At 50.0% G+C, this 25902-nt stretch overlaps 2 protein-coding genes across 4 annotated transcripts in view; one reads left to right on the plus strand and one right to left on the minus strand.

The window, feature by feature from the left end:
* Nucleotides 1-25902, plus strand: part of NOTCH1 (notch receptor 1) — a 787535-nt gene that overhangs the window by 167594 nt on the left and 594039 nt on the right. The window lies entirely within an intron of this gene.
* Nucleotides 1-25902, minus strand: part of CDK5RAP2 (CDK5 regulatory subunit associated protein 2) — a 108237-nt gene that overhangs the window by 35315 nt on the left and 47020 nt on the right. For 2 of the 3 annotated variants that reach the window (XM_066610711.1, XM_066610709.1), the window contains exons 19-24: nucleotides 21977-22072; nucleotides 19374-19552; nucleotides 11126-11594; nucleotides 9134-9368; nucleotides 6305-6403; nucleotides 2323-2893 (exon numbers count right to left, since the gene is read on the minus strand). In XM_066610711.1, the coding sequence (XP_066466808.1) occupies nucleotides 2323-2893; nucleotides 6305-6403; nucleotides 9134-9368; nucleotides 11126-11594; nucleotides 19374-19552; nucleotides 21977-22072 (1649 nt within the window). The remainder of the gene's footprint in view (nucleotides 1-2322; nucleotides 2894-6304; nucleotides 6404-9133; nucleotides 9369-11125; nucleotides 11595-19373; nucleotides 19553-21976; nucleotides 22073-25902) is intronic. The other variant, XM_066610710.1, reaches the window with a different exon arrangement.

The raw sequence follows: 25902 nt of genomic DNA on the forward strand, positions 1-25902 counted from the left end.
ATTTCTGGAAGAAATGTTCATCATAGGCTGAAAGCCATGATGGGTATGTGCAACCTCCTGGTTTTAGGTTAGCTCAGAATGTCAGTTGCAAGGGAGTGGCAACAGGGTGAAGGTCTCTTGTCCTGTTTGCTTCCTATCACTGGGAGATGCAGGAAGCTGGACTAAATGGGCCTTTGGCTGATCCAGTGGGGCTGTTCTGATGTTCTTATGCTCTCTGCCAAATCTGGAGTGGTTTTACCAACAGTTCTCTCCTCTCACGGCATTTTGGCCACACCAGAGCAGATCGTTGGAGACAGGGTTGAGCAGTGAAGTGGCTAAGTTTGCAGACGACACCAAACTTTTCCGAGTGGTAAAGACCAGAAGTGATTGTGAGGAGCTCCAGAAGGATCTCTCCAGACTGGCAGAATGGGCAGCAAAATGGCAGATGCGCTTCAATGTCAGTAAGTGTAAAGTCATGCACATTGGGGCAAAAAATCAAAACTTCACATATAGGCTGATGGGTTCTGAGCTGTCTGTGACAGATCAGGAGAGAGATCTTGGGGTGGTGGTGGACAGGTCGATGAAAGTGTCGACCCAATGTGCGGCGGCAGTGAAGAAGGCCAATTCTATGCTTGGGATCATTAGGAAGGGTATTGAGAACAAAACGGTTAGTATTATAATGCCGTTGTACAGATCGATGGTAAGGCCACACCTGGAGTATTGTGTCCAGTTCTGGTCGCCGCATCTCAAAAAAGACATAGTGGAAATGGAAAAGGTGCAAAAGAGAGCGACTAAGATGATTACGGGGCTGGGGCACCTTCCTTATGAGGAAAGGCTACGGCGTTTGGGCCTCTTCAGCCTAGAAAAGAGACGCTTGAGGGGGGACATGATTGAGACATACAAAATTATGCAGGGGATGGACAGAGTGGATAGGGAGATGCTCTTTACACTCTCACATAATACCAGAACCAGGGGACATCCACTAAAATTGAGTGTTGGGCGGGTTAGGACAGACAAAAGAAAATATTTCTTTACTCAGCACGTGGTCGGTCTGTGGAACTCCTTGCCACAGGATGTGGTGCTGGCGTTTAGCCTAGACGCCTTTAAAAGGGGATTGGACGAGTTTCTGGAGGAAAAATCCATTATGGGGTACAAGCCATGATGTGTATGCGCAACCTCCTGATTTTAGGAATGGGTTAAGTCAGAATGCCAGATGTAGGGGAGAGCACCAGGATGAGGTCTCTTGTTATCTGGTGTGCTCCCTGGGGCATTTGGTGGGCCGCTGTGAGATACAGGAAGCTGGACTAGATGGGCCTATGGCCTGATCCAGTGGGGCTGTTCTTATGTTCTTATGTTATGTTCTTATCGTTCTCCTAGGTTATCAGAGCTCTCTATAAGGGCTCTCAATTAAGATGGGATCATCCTACTCCCATACTCTCACCAGCTCTGTCCTCTGGATTTGGGTTTGGAGAGGGCTTTCTGGTACTTTCCATCCAGCCCTAGCATGCGCCAAAACTTTAGATGACAATGCTATGGACCCATCTGAACCGGGTACTGACTTTTTCAGCACATTTGATTAGAGCCTTCCTCAACCCACTTTTTTGATCTATGAAAAAGCCGCTCTGGCTCAAACCAGTCTAATCCAGCAGCCTGTCGTTTTGGCCAACCCAACCTTGGCAACCAAGATGCCACAGAAAAGCTCATAGAGGAGGACAAGAGTGTGATACCCATTCGTTCTTGCTGGTCTCTAGCATCTGGCCATCAAAAGAAGATAGTCTCGGAGCATGGAAAACACATGACATGCCTTCATGGCCAATAGACACGGGACTGACCTATCCTTGAGACACCCAGTTAGCCCTAAGAAGGGAAAAAAAAACGTCTGCATGGAAAGGGAACAAAAGAGTTGGCTCCTTGACCAACCCAGTGTGACCTTATTGTCATGCTCAGGTAGCAATTTTCAACCGGTGTGCAGCAGCACATTGGTGTGCTGCAAATGGTCTGCAGGTGTGCCACAGGAATTTGGGGGAGGGTCACTGATTAGAAGGGCCAGTGGGGGGATGCGAGTCCCTGGCTGACAAGGAGATGTGACTTGTAGATTGACCAAAAACCAATAGTTTACCTTGATAAGTTTAGCGCCTTCTCAGTGTGCCATGAGATTTAAAAAAAGATGGGAACTGCTGCGCTAAGGGGTACATCTCTGAGCATAAGACACCTCGTCAGGATGCCCTGCGCATCTGCCAGAAGCCCCGCAGAAACCATCTCCCAGAATCCTTTGCAACTTGGTGTACCCCCGGGCCACATCTGTCCACACCCCTCCCACAGGCGCGTTCCAGTGTTACTCACCCTGACGGGGAAGCTCCCGTGAGCTTGCTCTGCAGGCGGTACACCTCGTCCAGGAGGTGCATGTTCGCGATCTGCTCTTTTTCAAGTTCAGCCTCGTTCTCCAGAAGCATCTCCTTCAGTTTTTCTACCGTTGCACCGTCCGGCTTCTCCGGGGCGCAAGGCATTGGATCCTCAACTTGGACAGGATATTCCTCCCGCTGGCGATCTTCCGCGAAGGCCTGTGACTCAAGCTGCCTGGCGTCTAACATTGGGAAGAAGGCACTGTCTGCGGGCAACTCTTTATCGCTGGGAGGAAGCGGCTTCGTGGCCTGCGCGTGACTCGCCAACAGCCTATACTTGGCCAGTTCAGACTTCAGCTCCTTAACCCTTCGCCGCAACCCCTCCACGTCATCTACCGTTTCGCCGTCATCAAACACATCTACGCTGGTGACGCTCAGCTTGAGCGAGAGCAGGCTCTTGGAACCAGAGTATGTCGTGACCGAATCCCCATCCTGATTCTCCAGCAAACACAACTCTTGATTTGGCCCTTTCAAAGCGGTCAGGCTTGGCTCCTGTTTGCTGGAGGTGGTTTCTGAAAATAAAAATGGCGTATATAAAAAAATCACATTATATGCCAATAAAGGTTACAACAACAACAACAACATTTGCCTCACAGCACTTCTCAGGTCTTTGTCATGTTTGTAGAGAGCAGAGAAGCATTTGGCTGCGGTCAAAAACTGGCAAGTCAGCGGTTCTCAAACTTTTAGCAGTGGGACCCACTTTTTAGAATGAGAATCTGTCAGGACCCACCAGAAGTGATGTCATGACCGGAAGCAACATCATCAAGCAGGAAATTTTTTAACAATCCTAGGCTGCAACCCTACCCATACATACCCAGGAGTAAACCCTATTGACTACACAGGCCCATCGGGTAGATGGGACTCCTTAGCCTGGGAAGGCAGCTCAACTGAGAGAAGGAAAACTCTGATGCCAAACCTCCACTGCCTTGTGGCTACATCCAGTTATGGAAAAGGCTTCAGGAGTCAACCTCCAGGCAAAATCCGGAGCCGGAGTCCCTGAGGCAGTTCATGGCTGAACACAGTCATGTTCTGGCAACTCCTGCGACGCCGCTGGAACCAACCGTATTGGCTTCTGCCTTTCCATTGGACCATTTCAGCGACGTGGAGAGGGGGGATTTGCTGCATGGGAAACAGTCTATCCTCCATACCTACTTTACCCAGGCTTCGCACACTGGAGAGGACACTCTGTTCCAGAACCACCATTCAGAGCGCGATACCACAGTCTTCTGAGACTGAAGGATGCCAACATGGTGGTTTGATATGAATTTGGGGTGCCGATTCCAAAAATGGCATCCCTTTTGCGCTATTACGTCTAGTTTTGGAGATATAATATAGCCTCATTAGTGAATGGTTCAAGCAGCTTCCTCATGAGAAAGCTGCTTGAACCATTCACTAACGAGGTTATGCCGTGTCTCCAAAACTAGACGTGATAGGGCAAAATGGATACCATTTTCTGAACATACTCGTATATAGTAGCCTGTTAAAAGTACAGATCCCAAAATACATTACCCCAAGTACATTACCCCAAAATGCAGTCACCAATTAGACTTGGTAGCATCAAGTCTAATATATTAAAAACAAAATATTGAAATGAATGGGGCCCCACCTGAAATTGACTCATGATCCACGCAGTGGGTCCTAACCCACAGTTTAAGCAACACTGTTGTAAGTCATTTGCATGATGGGGAAGGGTGGATTTGCGAATCCCTTTTTGTAGGGTTCACTTTTATCTGCAGTTTCTGGTGTCTGCAAGGGGGTGGGAATGTATTCCCCAGGGATACTGGGAGACACCTGTACAGTGGTATCACAGCCCACCAGCTGTTCAGACTGGGATTTTTGGGTGCAAACCAGTTTGAACTCTTCCCAAGAGTTTAAGAACTGGTGAAATACTGTTATACAACAGTCAATGTTTCTAGTACTGCAACTCATTGTGGTTGTTTAACTGTGGTCTTGTCAATACCTATACTAGCCAGATATTTCCTAAGGGCCGTGGGCATTGCCCCTAGTGCACCAACAAGTGGGGTGGCTTGTTGCTTACTTTTCCCAAAGGAAAATCATCAAGGGATTATTATTATGGTTCTTCTAAATACAGTTAGACCTCAGTATCCATGGGGGCTCTGTTTCTGGACACCCCACAGATAACAAAACATGTAGGTAATTAAATCCACCGTTGGGGTCCAACTCCCACATCTATGAGGCTATGTGAGGTCACATATTTCCCAGGTCTCAGAAAGCCTTCTGGAATTGAAAAGAACATAAGAACAGCCCCCCTGGATCAGGCCATAGGCCCATCTAGTCCAGCTTCCTGTATCTCACAGCGGCCCACCAGGGAGCATACCTGATAACAAGAGACCTCATCCTGGTGCCCTCCCTTGCCTCTGGCATTCTGACATAACCCATCCCTAAAATCAGGAGGTTGCGCATACACATCATGGCTTGTACCCCATAATGGATTTTTCCTCCAGAAACTTGTCCAATCCCCTTTTAAAGGCGTCTAGGCTAGACGCCATCACCACATCCTGTGGCAAGGAGTTCCACAGACCAACCACACGCTGAGTAAAGAAATATTTTCTTTTGTCTGTCCTAACCCGCCCAACACTCAATTTTAGTGGATGTCCCCTGGTTCTGGTGTTATGTGAGAGTGTAAAGAGCATCTCCCTATCCATCCCCTGCATAATTTTGTATGTCTCAATCATGTCCCCCCTCAGGCGTCTCTTTTCTAGGCTGAAGAGGCCCAAACGCCGTAGCCTTTCCTCATAAGGAAGGTGCCCCAGCCCCGTAATCATCATATCCCGCTTCCGGTCATATCCAAGAGGTTAGGTGAGGACCTCCAGCATAGATTCGGAAGTCAAATCTTCGAGCTCCAAACCAGGGGATAAAGACGGCCCAGCTATAGACCACCATGTGGCTGGATTTGGCTTGGTTTGATATCAGGCCCTTCTCAAGGACTTGGGGCATTCACAGACATTTTCGTAACGTGTCAAAGTCAGGCTGCTTTCTGTGGTTGGTGGGTCGCGATTTCAATGACACCTAGGAAATTTATGTGCCTTTCCAAGTCTGTCCATATTAGCACAGTTTTTTTCATTATTAAGGGGTGTGGTCAGATTCAAGTCAAACAGTGGTGGAGAAAAGCTCATCCCTAAGAGACCCTGAGCACTCGAGGAGGCACCCGTGAACTGTTCTTTTTTCCCCATTTGCTGGCAGGATCAGAGCCATTTGGTAGCATTGCGAGTCAGCCACACATCTCATTACTTTTATTAGAAGCTGCGCTCATAAATCCGGGTGACCCTTCGCAAGTCACGGCTCTGAAGGGACTACAGCAGGACTCTCGGGGCCTGCTCTTCGGGGCTAATTAAGTAAACCGTATTTAAAAGCTACAGCGGATGGTAAAAAGGGGCCATTAACTCCAGGAACGCGAGGGGCAGTTCTCAAAAACCAAACCTGAAGAACATAATGTTTGGCAGGTGGGCAGCCCAATCCAGCACCAATCCTGTCCCAAGCTGGCACAAGTAATGGGATATTTTGTAGCCTTGCCCCAGGGTCAGCCCCAATGGGGCAACTCAAACCTATGTGAACTACATATATGGCACAAGCCCACATTGTCTTGTGTTGGCAGATTTGGCCCGGGAAGGGAGACAGTATATTGATCCTGCCCTCTCCTGGACCTGATCCACTCATCCCCTGCCCTGTCCCACCTCTTCCCCCACCCCACCCCCACCATTCTGCCCCCACACTGCTCGGTGCAGAACTTACCTTCCACACCACGCTCTGCACATGTAAAGTGGTTTGCAGCAATTCTGCCGTATGGCACCTTTATTACCTCAAGCACCAGTGCAGCTTATGCTTTGCCGGCAAGCGCACTGCTCAGGATTGTGCTTTATTGCCATCTATCCCCCCCCCCCCACCGCACACACACCCAATACCTTGGCTGGTGATCTGCTCCTTGCTCGTCTCGTCTTTGGTTTCGTCGCTGACCAAGGTAAGATCCACTTCCGAGTCATCCATTTTGATCAAAGATTCGACTAGAGATGAGAAGGAGAAGAGAGCGTACGTCCAAAAGGGCTGGGACTTCATCACAGACACACTCGAGTGCCGTCATTTTCAACCACTGTGCCCTGGCACACCGGTGTGCCGAGAATGGTCCCCAGGTGTGCCACGGGAATTTGGGAGAAAGCCATTTATCAAAAGGACCATTGGGGGATGTGAGCCCCCCGTTGACAGCACAGTGCACCTTGTCAATTGTCAAAAAGCTGATGGTGTGCCTTGACCTTTTCAGTGCCTTGCCAGTGTGCCGCGAGATGAAAAAGGTTGAAAAATCACTGCTCTAGTGTCTATTGTGAGAGCGGACAACATTCCTGCCACCCTGAGTGAGCCTCACTCAAACATTCCCTTGGTGCCGTGAGGCACAAAAAACGTCAGCCACTTCCTCCGCTGAGGCTCCAAGCCTTGGACCTACAGAGCGATGTCTTTTATGGGGCTGGGGCACCTTCCTTCGTAAGGCTACGGCGTTTGGGCCTCTTCAGCCTAGAAAAGAGGCGCCTGAGGGGGGACATGATTGAGACATACAAAATTATGCAGGGGATAGACAGAGTGGATAGGGAGATGTTCTTTACACTCTCATATAACACCAGAACCAGGGGACAACCACTAAAATTGAGTGTTGGGAGAGTTAGAACAGACAAAAGAAATTATTTCTTTACTCAGCGTGTGGTCGGTCTATGGAACTCCTTGCCACAGGGTGTGGTGACGGCATCTGGCCTGGACGCCTTTAAAAGGGGAATGGACAAGTTTCTGGAGGAAAAATCCATTATGGGGTACAAGCCATGATGTGTATGCGCAACCTCCTGATTTTAGAAATGGGCTATGTCAGAAGGCCAGATGCAAGGGAGGGCACCAGGATGAGGTCTCTTGTTATCTGGTGTGCTCCCTGGGGCATTTGGTGGGCCGCTGTGAGATACAAGATTCCCAGAATGCCTTGCAGGTCTTCTTGTTATCTGGTGTGCTACCTGGGACATTTGGTGGGCCGCTGTGATATACAGGAAGCTGGACTAGATGGGCCTGTGGACTGATCCAGTGGGGCTGTTCTTAGGTTCTTATGTCATGTAGTAATTTGACTTCTACTGATAAAAAAGTACTCAATGGAGATAAGTTCAAAGTAGTGAGCTATTGGGAAGTGAAAGGGATCTCGCTGCCATTAACAACAACAACAACAACAACAAAAGATTCATGTCTGAAACACTGCCAACTGAGTTGCTCATGCTGTGGGGGGGCGAAGAGAGAACTGGGCGGGAGACTCGTGTCATTGTCCCTCCAACACTGAGGGGAAGATGATTATCTTAGGGGGAAAGCTCTGCAGTCTTGAGAGAAGTTCTAGAAAAGTATTTCTCAACCAGTGGTAATGTTACCACCAGTAGTACTCGAGGTGGTGTCTGGTGGTACTCACAGGACCCCTGACACCTGCTGCCTGGTGGCAAAACCAGGAACGCGATACAGCAAACAGAACTAGGAAGCTTAGGTTGGCGGGCAGAGCTCCAAAGCATGTTTTTCACATGTTCAAAAAAGCCCCCCCATCCTACTGGTGTTTGCTGTGTCTCATCTGGCCTTCCAACCCACAATGTCATCGCCGGTTACTTCCAGTGGAACTTCAAAATAGGTGGACCATGTGAAACAGCACAGCGGAGGACAAACCTTGAGAAACACTGTTCTAGAAGGTTCTGTGGCACACGCGGCAGTTCCCAGCAGGGGCAAAGAGCCATAGGCCACCCTGTAGCCGCCCCACTACTCCCTCCCCTGACTAATAATAATTAAAAGCAATTGTGGGTTTATCTTATCCCAATCATTCTCCTCTACGTGGTGCAGAGTTGGCACATGCCTCGCCTCCCGGCGTACAGCCACGCAACAGTAGAACACACAAAAACATACAGCCAGTTTGTGATGTCAGTGCGACGCAGGAGCATTCATATGACCTGGGCGAAGTGGGAAAACTCTGGCCTGTACTATATCAGAGTGGGGCAGTCCAACGTCATCACGGGTTACAAGTTATGGTAGGTATGTGCAAGGTAGAGGTAGGCTGCCTCTGACTGCCAGATGCAGGGGAGGGCAGCAGGACACAGGTTGTGTCTGTTGTCTTGTGTGTTCCCTGAAGCATTTGGTGGGCTGCTGTGAGATACAGGAAGCTGGACTACATGGGCCTTTGGCCTGACCCAGTGGGGCTCTTCTTTTGTCCTTATGCTCAACCGACAAGGGAGGGCACCAGGATGCAGGTCTCTTGTTGTCTTGCGTGCTCTCTGGGGCATTTGGTGGGCCGCTGTGAGATACAGGAAGCTGGACTAGATGGGCCTTTGGCCTGATCCAGTGGGGCTCTTCTTATGTTCAGCTGACAAGGGAGAGCACCAGCATGCAGGTCTCTTGTTTTCTTGTGTGCTCCCTGGGGCATTTGGTGCGCCCCTGTGAGATACAGGAAGCTGGACTAGATGGGCCTTTGGCCTGATCCAGCGGGGCTGTCCTTATGTTCTTAACTTTAGAATCCTCCTCATGCCAAACACACACACAGCTCTGAATTCTATCCACACGGTTCATCATGGCACTCTGTATACTGCATAGACTGGATCCATCTCAGACAACTATCAAGAACTGACCATGAGACTGGCTAACCTATGCACACCTCCCTGATTAAGTTCGCGCACAGACGTGGGAAAATGCAGAGGGACGGGATACATTCCTTATGATCGCCAACATATGCACTGGCTTACCTCCAGCTAATTTCGCGTCATGTTCAGACGTCTCGTATTCAGAGCCATTCTGCTGTAGTTCGTCAGTGGGCACCTGGGGCTGTGCCGGTTTGCCCTTCAGGTCCTCATCCAGGGTGAAGATGCGTTGTTGGAGATGCATGTCTGCGCGGCCGGCTCCAGGCAGGCTTCCCAACGACCGTGACGGTTTCAGCAAAACCGGTAAGCGGGATTTCTTGAACGGGTAGCCAGAATCGCTCTGCAGAGGACACGGCAAGACAAGTAAGTTGGCCAGAGAAGCCCCAACCACGTCCACAAAAAGCCCCTCCCTGATTAAATTCAGCCACAGGTGTTCAAAGCCTTCAGAACTTGCTTTGTCCCCTCCACTGAAAATATTTACCCACAAAAATTCAGCTCAGCCCTATTTGCAAAATAGAATCTGCAAGCACCTCAGGAAGGGCTGCGTGTGCTCAAGGGAGAGACCGCTCCTCGGAGAGTTATAAAATCACCATAACTGCCATATATCGATGCTTCAAGGGTAAAGGCTTCGCAAAATTAGCTTTCTATAGGGTTTTTAGAGTCATTCTTACCTAATTTTAGCCTTCCCAGAACCCAACAAGTTCAGGGAAGGATAAAAAGAAAAGCTCTCCATTGTGCAATGCGTCATTAACTCCCAAAATGCCTTGCCGCTGCAAGTTGCGATAACCCACCAGCCTCAACTGCTCTTCAAAAAAGGTTGGACACAATCGGGGAGGGCGGATCTATCAGGGTTTATTAGCCCTAATCGTGAAGAATGGAAGCTCTGTAACCAGAGACGGTGAAATTCTCGTTGCTGTAAGACTGAACCTAGATGTATCTAGTACTACAGGGGTTCCCAAACTTTCCCATGCCGCGACCCACCTCGTCCTCCCTGGTGGGTTGCAACACAATGCTCCTTTGGGGGCAGCCATACCTTATTGCAGAGATCTCCAAATTGGAAACTGCTGAGTCCTGAAAAAGCCATCCCTTTCCCACATGACACAGGGATGCTATACGGTGAGCACTGCTCACGGCGGAGGGGACGGGCCTTTTCCAAATCCCAGATCTGGCCTATGCGTCAGGGTTTGGAGAGCCCTGGCTTACAAGGAGGGCCTGGAGGCGTCTTCCGGTTTGCACCTCAGAATGGCCAGCAGAAAAGTCCAGAAGTGACCTCTGGTCAAACCCAGACGATGGCGGTGACAAATGCAAATTATTTGGTTCGACCCTAGGCTGCAGCCAACAAGGGGACAAAATGGAACTGCTTAACTGTCCACTTGTGTCAAAGCCACAGCTTCAGAAAAAACAGGCCAAACCTTGAAAAGTGGACAAAGTCATTGGTCAAACACTAAGGGCACAATCCTATCCTGTGTGGAACAGGCAAGCCAAGAGGATAGGGGCCCCAAAACAGATCAGCCAGAGGTAAGGTAGCACAAGTCCGAGGAGAGTGGGGTGGCTTGAAGTCGGGGAACGGGGATTGGGATCTGAACTCTGAACTACCCAGGAACGGGGGGGTCCCACCTCCCACCCCCCACTCGTCCACCCCTGATGTTGCCCCCCACCCACCCCAAAACGCCTCCTCCCTGCCCACCCCAGAGCTTTGCGTCAGCCCAGGATTGCTGCAGGAGGCGAATGTGAGAACAGGGACAGGAAGTTCTCTGCTGTCCACTTCCTGTCAGTGTTTGCGCAATCACCCCCTGCAGCGATGATGCTGTGTACGAGCCTATGTTCTCATGTTTGCTTCCAAAGCGAAAGGAAGATAAGATTCCCTTTCGCGCAGGGTTTGCAGACGAAGACAGGAGCGATGGGGCGGGGATTTGAGAACCGTGGGCAAGTGAAACCATGGTTACAAGGACCATGGTTACGGACAGACGTACCTACAAGTGTCTTCACTATCAAGAAAACCCATCTCATCTCCTACTTTAACGGCACCTCACTGCCCCAAAGACACTTGCTCAGTCGTTCACCGTCCAAGCACCAGCGTGACAATCGTAAACTCACTTTGTTTATTCTGCTGGTGTGTGGGGGGGCCTCCCGCGGTTCGTTCTTCACACAGGCTCTCTGCTGGTGGCGCTCCCATTCCTGGTTCAGCCTTGAACGCCCGCCTTTGTCTTCAGAGGTCGGAATTTTGCCTTCGTGTTTCAGCTTCAGGGCGCTGCCCTGAACCAACACCGTCTGAGTGGCCGTATCTTTCACGGCCACCCTGGAAAGCTCCGCGTCCACGTTCGCCGGCAGGGCCGGATCAGGATCCAGGGCCGCCTCCTGTTCAGCCAGAGCCGATTCCAATCCTCCAGGCTGCGTGATGCTCTCATTTCCTTGCACAAGGTGTCGAAGTTGGTCTCTCAGCTGAATAATCAGCCCCTTCAGATCTTCCTCGCTTTTATGCTTGAGATCGTCGCTTGAACTGTCTCGCACGGCGGTGTTCAGATGATCTAACGGCTTATTTGCAATATTCATTTGTTCTTCCGTGCTTTTTACACCCAGAGGATGTTGGGGGAGGGGGGGCAGGAAGGAAAAACAAGAACAGTCATTTAAAACAAACAAACGGAAAAAGACCGCCTTCTGGAACCTTCACAAATTATACAATGCTTAGTGATTTGCTTTCATTTTCATCCTCTCAAACGCCGCCGCGCAAAGGAGCCTCAGAGGTAGAATTCAAAGGCTTACAAACCAAATTGTCACAGACAAATCCTCTTACAGGTGCGGCAACTGGAAACCGAGCGTTTCCAACGGAAGGCAGCACTCACATTTTTATTTTTTATTTATTACATAAACTGAATAATCAATAAAAAAAAGAAGCTGGTTTAGATTTTTGTTTTTCCTTATCTAGTAAAGCAACTGTTACCCTGCACATGCCCGATCTCGTCTGATCTCACAAGCTAAGCAGGGTCAGGCCTGGTTAGTACTTGGATGGGAGACCGCCTGGGAATACCGGGTGCTGTAGGCTTATACCATGATCTGGGAAGCTAAGCAGGGTCAGGCCTGGTTAGAACTTGGATGGGAGACCGCCTGGGAATACCGGGCACTGTAGGCTTAGAACATGATCTTGGAAGCTAAGCAGGGTCAGGCCTGGTTAGTACTTGGATGGGAGACCGCCTGGGAATACCGGGTGCTGTAGGCTTATACCATGATCTCGGAAGCTAAGCAGAGTCAGGCCTGGTTAGTACTTGGATGGGAGACCGCCTGGGAATACCGGGTGCTGTAGGCTTATACCATGATCTCGGAAGCTAAGCAGGGTCAGGCCTGGTTAGTACTTGGATGGGAGACCGCCTGGGAATACCGGGTGCTGTAGGCTTCTACCATGATCTCGGAAGCTAAGCAGTGTCAGGCCTGGTTAGTACTTGGATGGGAGACCGCCTGGGAATACCGGGCGCTGTAGGCTTAGAACATGATCTTGGAAGCTAAGCAGGGTCAGGCCTGGTTAGAACTTGGATGGGAGACCGCCTGGGAATACCGGGCGCTGTAGGCTTAGAACATGATCTTGGAAGCTAAGCAGGGTCAGGCCTGGTTAGTACTTGGATGGGAGACCGCCTGGGAATACCGGGTGCTGTAGGCTTATACCATAGTCTTTCAAGACTGAAGGTTGCCAACCATCTAGTAAAGCTACTTGGGTTGCGACGGATCACATAAGAAGAGGCCGCTGGAGCAGGCCAAAGGCCCATCTGGTCTGTTTTAAGAATGGGATTGCGCTGCTAAAGGGTTTGGGGCAAGCTGATCACCAAGGCTCCCTCCAATTTTGGACGGGAGTGAGCAGAGCTCACAGTGGTGGCCCCAAAGCAATCAGTGACGATGTCATCGCTAAGCTCTGGAGCGACGAGAGGGAGGCTGCACAGAGCTTTGGTTTGCACAGCTTACAGGGAAGGGTGGGAGTTATGCAAGGCAGGCATTATTATACTAGTGGAAGACCCCAGCTACAGACTCTGAGTGTTCAACCGACATATTCAGAGGCAGCTCAGTTCTGAGCATCACCACTGGGGGGGGGACACACACACACAAAAGATGAGGATCACATCGTGCCCCACATCTCAACCTCTGTGAGCCAACAGGTAGGGAGGGCTCTGAGCACTGCACACCGAAAGTCGCAGGTCCAAGCCTAGGTGAGGTCGAGAAAGACCAGCTGGAACATTTATGGCCCAGTCCTACGCTGGCTAGTGCTGGCAGAACAGGCGCGCATGCTGTCACAAACAGCAAGGTCTGCGTTGGCCTGCCACCATCACTCAGAGGCCTGCTGGAGCAGATAGGTCTCTGCTGGGCAGTGGGGGGGGGAGGGGAGAGTGGAATGGGGTGGTGCGTAGAGGGGGTGGCTGAGGCCCAGGAGGGGGCAAGGATGGTGGCCATGGCTACTACCACATCATATCTCCCTCCCAGGCCTGTAAGCGGACCACAAGGCGGTCCAGGTCTGCACCAGCGATATCACTGGGGCAGATCTGAGTAGCCACAGGGACTGCTGGGGCTTTACCCAGGATAAGAGGATGAACATCCCTTTACCCAGAGGAGACCTCCAGTCGTCTCTATTCCAGTGCTGGATGCCGGGGAGGCTTTACCTGCCTTGCTGGACTGCATCATGGGACTTGTGTTAGGACTGGGTTGCTAGTCTAAAACAGGGGTGCTCAAAGTTTTTGGCAGGAGGGCCACCTCATCTCTCTGACACTGTGTCGGGGGCCGGGAAAAAAAGAATTAATTTACTTTTAAAATTTGAATAAATTTACATAAATGAATATATTAAAGATGGACTTATATGAATGAATGAAGGTCTTGCAATAGTTCAAGGCCTATAAAAGGCCTTGCACAAAGCAAGGCTGGCCTTTCCTTTGCTGCCACTACTGCATCACAGATGTGCAACAGCAAGCAGTGGAGGGAGCCCTCACCCCACAGCTCATGCAAGAGGTCAAACAGTCACCCTCACGCTGAGAGCACTTGCGTCGGGCCAGTGTGGGCTCCAGCAAATCTCCAGAGGGCCAAAGGCTCATTGGAGACTGGGGGCTCCCTGAGGGCCGCATTGGGAGTCTTCGAGGGCCTCAAGTGGCCCCAGGGCCGGGGTTTGGGCACCCCTGGTCTAAAATATCAGTTCATACTTTTAATACACAAAACATAAATATTTCCAAAACACCATGTGACAAACTGCTACACAATTAGGCTACCTCCCACTTAGATCATCTTTGCATTTCTGCGTGCGCAAAGCACTACACATGTGTTACCTGACTGTTCTCCTTACATCCACCCTCTCAGTATTATTGCCCCCATGTTGCAGATGGGGAAGACTGAGGCTGAGCAGGAGTGGCTTGCCCAAGACCACCAAATGGGTTCACGGCAGAATGGAATTTGAACCAAGGAAGTCCTGATTTGCAACTATAATAAAAGCCTTTGCCTCTTCGCCTTCTTTACTTTTCTGTGTTTTTGGACACAACTTGGCAGTGGGGCACCTGTGTACGTTCAGCAGCTAAAAGCTACTGAGTCATCATAAGAACCCTAGGGTCCATCTAGTCCAGCTTCCTTTATCCCACAGTGTCCTACCCTCTGGGAGTACTCAGGACCACAAGATATCTACATCCTGTTGCCACTCCCTCACGCCTGGCATTCAGAGTTAGATAACCTCTAAACTGGGAGGTTGCATCCAGTCCTCAGGACTGGTCACCTGCGACTAACTTTTCCGCCACCCATCAGTCCTCTCCCCTTTCGAAGATGTCTGGGCCAGGTGCCAACACAACATCCCCTGGCAAGGAGTTCCACAGATTAATTACTCGCTGGGTAAAGAAATTGCTGGGTAAATTGGCCTTTTCAGGCACACTAGACGCTGTTCCAGAACCACCTTTCAGAGCGCGATACCAGAGTCTTTCGAGACTGAAGGTTGCCAACATGGTGTAAAGAAATATTTTATTTCCGGGTTTTGATGGAAATAGTCGCAGCATTCACTGCATTGTTTGTTGGCTACATCAGTTTACATGGTCCTCAAGTGACATTCAGGCAGCCGTCTAATCTCTGGAAGATTTAAGCCTATGAGACTAAAGCCGCATGTTGGTCCAATAAGAAATTGGGGAGCTTCCATAGCAGGGCAGCGCCAGCCTTTGCAAATTCCCAAGCCTCTGCAGGCAGCTAATGGCTCAGGGATGAGAGCCTGCAAAGCAAATTTGCAATCCGGCGGAAAAACTAAACAAGGGACTTTACGCTCCCAAACAAATCCTGTCGTTAATTTCACGGGTGTCAATAAAAGGCGGCTGCGTGCCATTTAAAATGCAGCACGATGCGGCTGGCATTTGGGTGAGGGAAAGCTAAGTGTGCCGTTAAACACCGCCTCACCGGCATCTAATGGCATTGTGGAGAATTACGTTAGCCGATTCTATAGCCGTGGCACCTATCAGGCTGGGAGAATTACAGCTGGGCACTCCCGGAAAGGCAGCAGCATCAAAGCGCTGAAAAAAGACGGGCTGGGCAGGTGGAAATGGCCCGCTAGCAAACTTTGAAGCAAGACTGAAGGGCGAGAGAATATTCCAATTTCACATTTCCCAGGTGTCTCCTCATCCGCCCATCCAAACATTGTTGGGCACTTAACGTCATTTGGGTGGCACAGTTGGCTTGGAAGAGCGGTGAAGGAGGGACGCCAGTTCTGTCCAAATCTGCCTTTGGGCCAGGTCTGTTTAAGAGATTAGACCAGCATTTAGCAATCTGTGGGTCGGGACCCACTTGGTGTGCTGTGACCCCACTTCTGGTGGGTCCCACAGAGCCTCCAATGAAATCCAAGGGTGACGGAAAGATCAGACAACCAACTGCCTCCAACCCTGAGGCAATTAAAGAAACAGATAGATACTAACTACCCTGCAAAAAGTTGAGACCCTGCAGTTTGCAAGATAGCCGCTAACCGCCTTGCAAAGAGCTCAGCTCCTGCAGTTTGCAAGCTTGTGCAAATATAGGGAGATAAATGTTTAAGCGTCTTTTTTCTGATGTTATTTTTTCCCAAGTCCGTCAATGACAGGAAGGGGAGGCAGGTGAAGGCTGGAGCACAGAACTGGGGGCCCAATCCTATCCACAGATGCAGCCCCAAGGTAAGGGAACAAGTGTTCCCATACCTTGAGGAGGCCTCTGTGACTGCTGCTCCACTACAAGATGCAGTACATGCCCCATTGGCACAGCTGCACCAGGACAGAAAAATTGGATAGGATTGGCACCTGGGCCCCTTGAGGCTGTTGGTTAGGGTTGTCTCATTTCAAGAAATGGAATTGAGTTTTCTTTTTGCAAATTAATAAAACATTACTTGTAAATAAATATTATTCCTTTCTATTATTATTATTCCTGGGGGCTGGGGATAAGAATAGGCCCTCAGTTTGGCTGTACCTGTCGTTGGCAACCTTCAGTCGCGAAAGACTCTGGTATCGCGCTCTGAATGGTGGTTCTGGAACAGCGTCTAGTGTGGCTGAAAAGGCCGATTCGGGAGTGACAATCCCTTCCACACTGGGAGCAAGTGCAGTCTGTCCCTGGTCTGTCTCCCTGGCTGTGGGCCTTCCTTCTTTGCCTCTTTGCCTCAGTCTGTTGGCCAAGTGTCTCTTCAAACTGGGAAAGGCCATGCTGCACAGCCTGCCTCCAAGCGGGCCGCTCAGAGGCCAGGGTTTCCCACCTGTTGAGGTCCACTCCTAAGGCCTTCAGATTCCTCTTGCAGATGTCCTTGTATTGCAGCTGTGGTCTTGTGTACTTGTCGTAAGAGGCGACTAAACAGTCACCGGGTAGTTGGGACTCCTTAGCCTGGGAAGACAGCTCATCTGAGAGAAGGAAAACTCTGATCCCAAACCTCCACTGCCTTGTGGCTACATCCAGTTATGGAAAAGGCTTCAGGAGTCAACCTCGAGGCAAAATCCGGAGCCGGAGTCCCTGAGGCAGTTCATGGCTGAACTCAGTCACGTTCTGGCAACTCCTGCAGTGCCGCTGGAACCAACCGTATTGGCCTCTGCCTTTCCATTGGACCATTTCAGCGACGTGAAGAGGGGGGATTTGCTGCATGGGTAACAGCCTATCCTCCATACCTACTTTACCCAGGCTTCGCGCACTGGAGAGGACACTCTGTTCCAGAACCACCATTCAGACGCGATACCAGTCTTCCGAGATTGAAGGATGCCAACAAAAAGATTCCTTTCTAAATCACCTTTTTATTTTACGGCTGGCAAAGCTAGGGTGGGTCCCAATAGAGCGTCATTTTTAAGTGATAAAAAGTTTGACAACCACTGGGCTAGACCTTTACAAGATTGTCTCTAATACGGAAAAAATTGTTCTTTCCCAACTCTCAAAACCAGAGGACAGCTGGCCCACCGGCAAGGACGGTTGTTAGAAGTGGACTGTGGCAGAAGCAGCATTAACTCTACAGAAGCCAAGATGAGACGACTTGGTTAATCAGTCATCTCCAGGACGTATCGAAAGTTACAGACTAAAGCAGTCTTTGAAACATCCAGGTGGTCCCAGGTTGAATCCCGGCAGCATCGCCATGAAAGGCTGGGAAAGACTCCCTTCCTCCTCCCCCCAACAGCTGCTGCCAGCCAGTGCCTGAAAACTCTGAAAAACTGCTGCCAGTCAGTGAGAGCCAACACTGAATTAGGTGGACTAAGGACCTGATTCAGCATCAAGGCAGATTCCGATATTAACAGGCCAATCCTAATTGCGCAGAACGCCAGCGCAGCAACCTAAGCACTAGGTGTTGCAAAACGTCCCATAAAGAACAGAGGCAGGGAGGGTTTTTTTGGGGGGGGGGAGATTCAGACCCAGGACAGGGGACTGGATTGGCAGGGGAGGCCTACTCCATATCCTCTTCCCCCTCCTAAGGCCTAGAAGCCCTACACAGGGCTTTTCAGACTTGCGCCAACGATTTCGCTGGCACGGATCCCACTATCCCCATCGGGCAGGCTGGGACAGATCAAACATTCCCTTACCCTGAGGAGACCTCCAGCCTGCTCAAACCATGTGTTGCATACGGAACAGGTCGTGTGGCCCCACTACCTGAACACTGGATAAGACTGGGCTTCCCGTCTAAGAAGGCCTGGCTCTGGCTGATACCTAAGCTAAGAGGCTGACTGGGAAACACTACACACACAGTCTCAAGTTCCATTATGGAAAGAAGACTATCACTCTTAGAACATAAGAAGAGCCCTGCTGGATCAGGCCAGAGGCCCATCTAGTCCAGCTTCCTGTATCTCACAGTGGCCCACCAAATGCCCCAGGGAGCACACAAGACAACAAGAGACCTGCATCCTGGTGCCCTCCCTTGTCAGCTGAACATAAGAACATCAGAAGAGCCCTGCTGGATCAGGCCAAAGGCCCATCTAGTCCAGCTTCCTGTATCTCACAGTGGCCCACCAAATGCCCCCATAGAGCACACAAGACAACAGACACAACCTGCATCCCGGTGCCCTCCCCTGCATCTGGCAATCAGAGGCACCTAACCTAACATCCTGGTTTGTTTTATCCATGCCCATCGCTGATATCCCGCCTTTCGGCAGAAACTGTGGCTCAAAGCTAACATGTATCCTTTTACCATAGGCTACAAGTCTCCTTGGGGTCTTGAGAACTCCCAGGGGCCACTGTGAGAAACAGGAAGCTGGACTAGGTAGCCCTTTGGCCTGATCCGCAAGGTTCTTCTGGTGTTCATAAGACATAAATCCCTGCAGCCCTGATCCGGTGAGGGAGGCTGAGCTGAGCAGTAGAAGTTCATTCAAGGGACCTTCACGGAGGAGCACTCGCTACAGGGATTTCAGAAACGGGGGTCTGTTTGAAAGAAGGCAAGAACATCTGCCATGGTTACCGAGAGATGCTCAAACCCACTTCGTGCGATGCTCAAACCAAAGAACGGAAGCCGCATGTTTTCTCAAATCCTCACTGCTTCCTTGATTTCCATCCCACTGTTCTCGTCAACTGGCTACTCCCACCCATTTTGCACAAGCTTTTCATTTGCCTGGAGGAGCATTTAAGAGGCGTGTGCGGTCTAATTTTGTACAATTATCTGTAAGCCCTTCTACGCTCCCGACAGGCCCTCGACTGGAAGCAGGTAGCTTCCCACAAGCCACCGTGTGCCCAGGAAGGAACCGCCACTCTTGCGTCGCCCTAATTACTTAATTGCATGATGGGCCCAAATCGCTCCGAAGGAGGCTTGCCAATCTCCCAGGTAAATTAGAGAGCTCTATTATCCAAATTCACTTTCGCGCAATTGCCGGCTTCCCTGCTTCTGAAAGGAATGGCTGTCAAGCGCAAAGACCTGCCCGCCACTCTTGCTTACCTAGATCCGAGGACTGCCACCCCAGTTCCATCTGAAAGCGGTGCCACTGAACTCCCCTCTTGGGCGTCGTAGGACTGGCCTGTCGTGCTCCCACCAAAGACCGGATTTATGGCTGGCTCAAACCCGGGTTGATTGAGACTCGCGCATTGCGCGCTCAAAGAATCTGAAGGAATACCCTGCTGGAAATAAAATGCATTTTTCTCCTCTTAAAAAAAACACACAAAAACTACACAGGTATATCTGTGGTACTGAAGACTGTAATCTTTCCATAATTACCCTTTATAGTGTTAATCTACATGATAAAGACAGCTCCTACATTCATTCCTCACGCTATTCATTCGAACAGAGACTAAGGAACACCGATTGGATAGGCTTAAACCACAACAGAGAAAGAGAGATTTGTGGTGGTAACTAAATTTCCTTGGATTTCTGCTCCAGAGAACCAAGTTCCAATGCTCTCAAGTATGGCTACCATCCCAATTAAAGACATCTTACAACACAATCTTATGCGTGGTTACTCAGAACTAAGTTCCACCAAGTTCAAGTGGGCACTCGTTATCCATGGGCTCAACTCTCACAGATTTGACCACCCAATGATGCCTCAGAATACTTCTGGACACAACTTTGCATCCACAACTTCCAAACAGGTCCAAAAGATGTACTTAGGCCCAGAGCCCACTCCACTGGCCTCCCTGGGAGTCAGAACATCTCCCAGATGACACTAGAAGGGCGTGAACCAGAATAATAATATAATAATAATAACAGGTATTTATATACCGCCTTTCTTGGTCTTTATTCAAGACTTTATTCAAGGCGGTTTACATAGGCAGGCTTTATTTAAATCCCTTATTAAATAGGGATTTTTACAATTGAAAGAAGGTTCTTTCTTTCAAGAACCACTACATTCAGGTGTTTCATTCCGATCTGGCTTCACATTCTGGCCTCCATCCTCCCACACTCAGAGCAGATGGAATCGCTCGGCTTCAGCTTGTCAGCTGCTCCAAGGACGCACGGTGCCGGTGGCCTCGAACTGGCGACCTTGTGGATGTTATCTTCAGGCAGACGGAGGCTCTGCCTGAAGATAACCCTCTAAACCAGACCTCTAAACCAGACCTCCTGCCAGGAGAAGTTGCTTCCGATTGCATCTGAGTGGAGTTCTGAGGCCCAGGGAGGGAGCCACAGACTATGCAACCTTTGGAGGGCCCAGCGCAACTTTCAGGCACTGGACTGCAGCACTGGACTTGAGTATCCATGGATTTCGGCATCCGCAGGGGGCCTGGAACCAATCCCCTGCGGATACCAAGGGATGACAGTATACTCAGGAAGGTGTGCACAGGATTGCAGTTCAGGTGCTGATGCAACACAGTAGCAAAGAGCTGAGAATTTGGACTTGCTCAGTTTGAATCTCACCTTGGCCACAAATCAGGGACAGGTGGCAGCTCAACTGGTGACATTCCTCTCCTGCAGAAGATCCAGGGTTCAATTTCTGCTACACCTCAGAAAAGGAACCCTGTCTGAAACCCTGGAAAGTCGCTGCTGGTCTGTGACAGCAATGCTGAGCTGGGCAGGCCAATGATCCAATTCAGCATGGCACACCATTCACAAGGCGGCCCTTGGAGAGCCAGGTCCTCTCTGCTACAACACAGAGACTGGAAATATCTGCCTTGCAGAGTTGCTGGAAGGGTGACATGAACAGGCAAAAACTGCTTTATGAATGTCGTTATTACCATGGACTGTTGCTGCATAGGAGCAAAAACAACAGCCCTATGCCCTTTGCCCTATGCAAAAACAACAGCCTGTGCTGCAAGATCACACATCCTATTGGGACAGGCATTCCACGTTCTCTTGCATGCACAGGGAAGGGAGTGTCTTTCTAAGATAGCTGAGGGTGGTGGCTGCCGGAGGGTTGGGACATAAGGAGAGCCAGAACAACCGCCCTCTCCTAGAGAGGACCCCAGTGAAGGGCACAGTGGCTGTGATCAAACCCCCACGGAAACCATCAGTGTTGCAGGTGAGTTCCAGGTTAGCGCCCTGAAAGGAGGAACAGGCAGGGACTTTAATGCCTGTAAAAGACAGGCCTGCAAAAAGCCTACTGAAAAGGGGTCTGGATGGCAGCTCAGCCCTAAGTCACTGGGCCTTCCTTATACACAGATTTGAATACCTATGGATGCAGAGCCCGTGGCACCAGGTGAGTCCTTGGGGAGCTGCAACCCTGGCCCCTGTGGATTTCATTATCCATGGAATTTGGTCTCCACAAGGACGGTGGTGGTCCCGGAATAGGTAGTGGTCCTACGGATACTGAAGGCCCACTGTACAACTCACTCCCTTGCCAATTAACCCACGTCTACCCAAACGACAAGATGCCAGAATATGGGGCCAAGGTACACTTCAGGGGTATCGCACCCAAACTAACCTGAGAGCATAACATTTCAGGTAACTCAAGGAAGTAAGCCCAGCTACATGCCAAAAAGGGAGAAAAAATCCAGTGATGAAATCAAGCACTGGGACCCTTGGATAACTGGGGGGATCTGCCCTTTCCAAAGGTCTGTCTTGAAGGTCAGCTGCACCTCAAGTAACAGCGTAAGAGATCGAGAAGGTCCCACCTTGCCCGTACTGTCAGATAACGGCCCGCTCAGAGTGATGGTCTCATCCTGAAAGCTTCCGGTCAGCGTTCGGCTTTCCTCCGCCTCTTCAAGAAACTACACAAGAGTATGGAATGAGATGAAAATGAAGCGTGCGCAAAACAAAAGCCGGTGGCGTGACACGTGTGCAAATAAGTCATGTCAAGCAAAAGAAAAAAACGGAAAATAAAGCCTGGAACAGAGCCACAAACAGCAGGTTAGGCAACTTCAAACGGGATCTCTAAAATATATACATATATGCTTTTCCCCCCAGTCAATTCAGCATCTTGAGCACTTCCATTGCTTTTTCAGCAACACGAGATCGACACGGTGAGCTCCCCCAGATTTGAAATGCATTCTTAAATGGATCCCCCCATCTCCCCCCTCCCCAAAATTGGGAAATGGCTTGGCTTTATTCAAGTCAATCCTAGACAGAGTCTATTTGCCGGCTGCACATTTTGACCATAAACCTCCCCCCCCCCAATCCTCCAAAATCCCTCCCTTCCACCCGCTTACTTGGCTTGTTTCACTGATGGCAAGTGGAAAGAAGTGCCCTCTCCTCCACTCTTAGCAGTGTGCCAGGTTCAAGGACACCTGGGAAGTAGAACTTCCCCAAAGGTGCAGTCAGTCACCCGTGGGAAAACTACAGTTCCCAAACCTACTTGTCCCTGCAGCCAACACTATGCAAGTTCGTGGCTAGCTGACATCAGTCAGGCAGCTGACTACTCCCTTGGCAGCCACACAAATTGTACAGTGCTGGTTGCATCTTCTTCCTCCTCCTCCTCCTCCAGCATCAGCCCATTGGATTTGAAATTGCCCAAGGGCCACACATGGATATACAAATTGCAAGGCGAGCTCTTAATACATATTTGGATATTAAAATACTTACATTCCTCCTGTAAACATCTAGCAACATTTTAAAATGTTAACACCTTTTAAACTCAGCAAAATCTAACAGCTTTTATTTTTTGTTGTCCCCATGTGTACATCGTCTTCCCCTAGGCTGCCTCCATTGGAAAATCCTTAATGGAATAGTGACTGACCTCTACGTCCCTACTCCTACCTACGTGGGCCCCTAGACTGCTGCTCCACTATCAGAGGGCTAGTTATGGGAACAGAGAGGTGGTCTCAAGAGTCAGTAGTGGATAGTGGATGCAACCCCCAATGCTGACCCAGAGTGACACGATCGCAAGGATGTTGGTCTGTGGAACTCTTTGCCATTGGATGTGGTGATGGCGACTGGCCTGGACGCCTTTAAAAGGGGATTGGACAAGTTTCTGGAGGAAAAATCCATTACGGGGAACAAGCCATGATGTGTATGCGCAACCTCCTGATTTTAGAAATCAGGGCAGCAGGATGAGGTCTCTTGTTATCTGGTGTGCTCCCTGGGGCAATTGGTGGGCCGCTGTGAGATACAGGAAGCTGGACTAGATGGGCCTATGGCCTGATCCAGTGGGGCTGTTCTTATGTTCTTATGTCATGATGCCACTTGGGCAATGGAAGTCCTCTGAATCAACCCAAACAGCCTCCATGATTCCTTTGGGCAAGGTTTCTACATCCATACTACTGGTGAGAGATGAAGTGCGCAAGGCCACTTGAGCATCGCCACCCGTGAACCTGAGCAGCACGAGATACAACTTCTCATGCAACAGATTCTTTCAGTTCAGAGTTCCCATAAAACCAGTGGTTCCCAAATTTTTGGACTGGGGGCCCCCTTGACCTAATGGATCATGGCCCCAGCTCCCTATTAGGGCACAAACCTATACATTGTATAGGGTGGTGGTTTTTTGTGAGAATTCTGTGGCTCCCAGGGAGCCACAGCTCAGTTTGGGAATCATTGCCATAAATGATCATCACCACTGCAAAGCAAACCCTGTGGGCAGAGACCGGAGATCATCTCGCCAGGACTTGCCCTCAGCTCACTAGCCGGATAAAAATGTCACTTCTGCCTCAGATCCTTCAGACGGTGGCGCAGTCGACACAAAGACTCCATCAGCTTAGATCAATGACATTTCTACTTCCAGACATGCTCTTTGCAGCCATCCCAGAGCCGGAGAGAGCCTTTGCAGATTTCACACTCCTCTGGGCAGCCCCACATAATGTGCCATGACAGAATGATTCCATCTTGCTTCTGGCGGCCCGGTACTACCATCTCCACAGATCACTATGCGCGCATGTGTGCGGGGAATAAGACTTCTGCAGCGCTCTTGATTAGACTACAGCAATGCCTCTGAAGACCTCATGGAAACCTCACTGAGCTCAAAACACTGTGGCAGTGTCGATGGGACCAATGAACTCTCCCGCATCTAGTTCAGCCCTTAATTTGGCCAATGAAGTGAGAAAGCTCGGATGAAAATAAGGAATGAATTTTTTTGGAGGGGGCGGGGACTGGGAGCTCAGTTCTGGCACGATTTCAAGGTCATTTAACACCACAACCTGGGGGCATCCACTAACACTGAGTTGCGGGAGAGTCGAAACAGACAAAAGGAAATACTCTCTACCCAGCATGTCATTAATCTGTGGAACTCCTTGCCACGGGATGTGATGATGGCATCTGGCCTAGGAAAGAGGACTGGATAGATTTCTGAAAGAAAAGTCTATCACAGGTCACAAGGCATGATAGGCATGCACAAACGCCAGGTTTTAGGAGTAGGGCTGTCTCAGAGTGCCAGATGGAAGGAAATAGCAACAGGATACAGTGATCGTGTGTGCTCCGCAAAGCATCTGGTGGGCCACTGTGACATACAGGAAGCTGGAGTAGGTGGCAATCGGCCTGATCCAGTGGGGCTCTTCTGATGTTTTTACTCCTAGGTATGTGCTCCAAGGTGCCTGTTGATTCTAAGTGTTTGTTTTTCCTGCCGAGTCGTATTTTTGCATCTGCTTGCTTTGGTGTTAAAAAAAAAAAAGTAGATCCCACAAGCTTGAAGTCGACCCATCCTGGACCTCAGACCACCCACAAGAGGGGATTGACCACATCTCCTGGGTCACAGACTTCCATAGCCAAGCCATTTCCAAGACGGTCATGTCCTGTATGGTCACCATCTGCGGTAGGCTTGCTTCCAGAATATTCCGAAGTCGTGATGCAAGATTTGCCTTCTGGATCCGCCCCAGTTACTTACTATGTCCTTCTTCCGAACACCAATGACTTAGGGGGAGTAGCTAGATTTCAGACTGTGTGCGCGTTTGCTTCCGACCAATGGCAGAACTCTCCGCAAGCCAAGACTTTTAAAGTCAGACAAGGAAGATTAAATGCAAGGACGGCGGCCCAAGGCAAAGCCCAACTATGGAGGACAAACGCTTCCTGCCACAAATCTTCCCTTGGTGGCCAAAAACCCTGAGATTGTATTTTTCTGAACCGAACCGCTGACGCGCTTGGTTTGCACAAGTCCCTAGAGCCTTGGAAGAAGTACTCAGCAGAACGCTGTCTCTGTCGGAAAGCAGATGTTCAGAGGACGGTGGTAAAAAAAGGAAAATCCTTTTTATCTCTCTTTTGGAGCCAGAGGCCGCCCCAGACTACTCAGAGCTGGTGCGCACAAGGGAGCCATGACCAAGAAAGGATCTACAGCAGAGTTTGGCTCAATTGCACTCCTCCTCCTCTTTATGGAAAGTGCGCATTTTTAGATTTCTTTAATGCCAGCTCTGTACCCAATGAACACAGAATCAAGGGCTAAGCCACATGTGAAAAGAGCCATCTCCCGTGACATGAAGGGTTAATAAAGGGGAGAGAGGCTTAATCAAGGGGGGGGGGACAGCTTAAGAGACCTAACCTGTTTGTAAGGATCACAAGATAAGTACGCTAAGCTTCTGGAACACCCAAAAGTGCCATATAAATGCGAAGCGTCCTTATGGGTGGAGGAACATCTGTAGGGGAACACTGCCCTCTCCAGGAGAATGGCCTGGGCTGCAGC

Source organism: Tiliqua scincoides, chromosome 16 (genome assembly GCF_035046505.1).
Source record: "Tiliqua scincoides isolate rTilSci1 chromosome 16, rTilSci1.hap2, whole genome shotgun sequence".
Lineage (NCBI taxonomy): Eukaryota > Metazoa > Chordata > Lepidosauria > Squamata > Scincidae > Tiliqua > Tiliqua scincoides.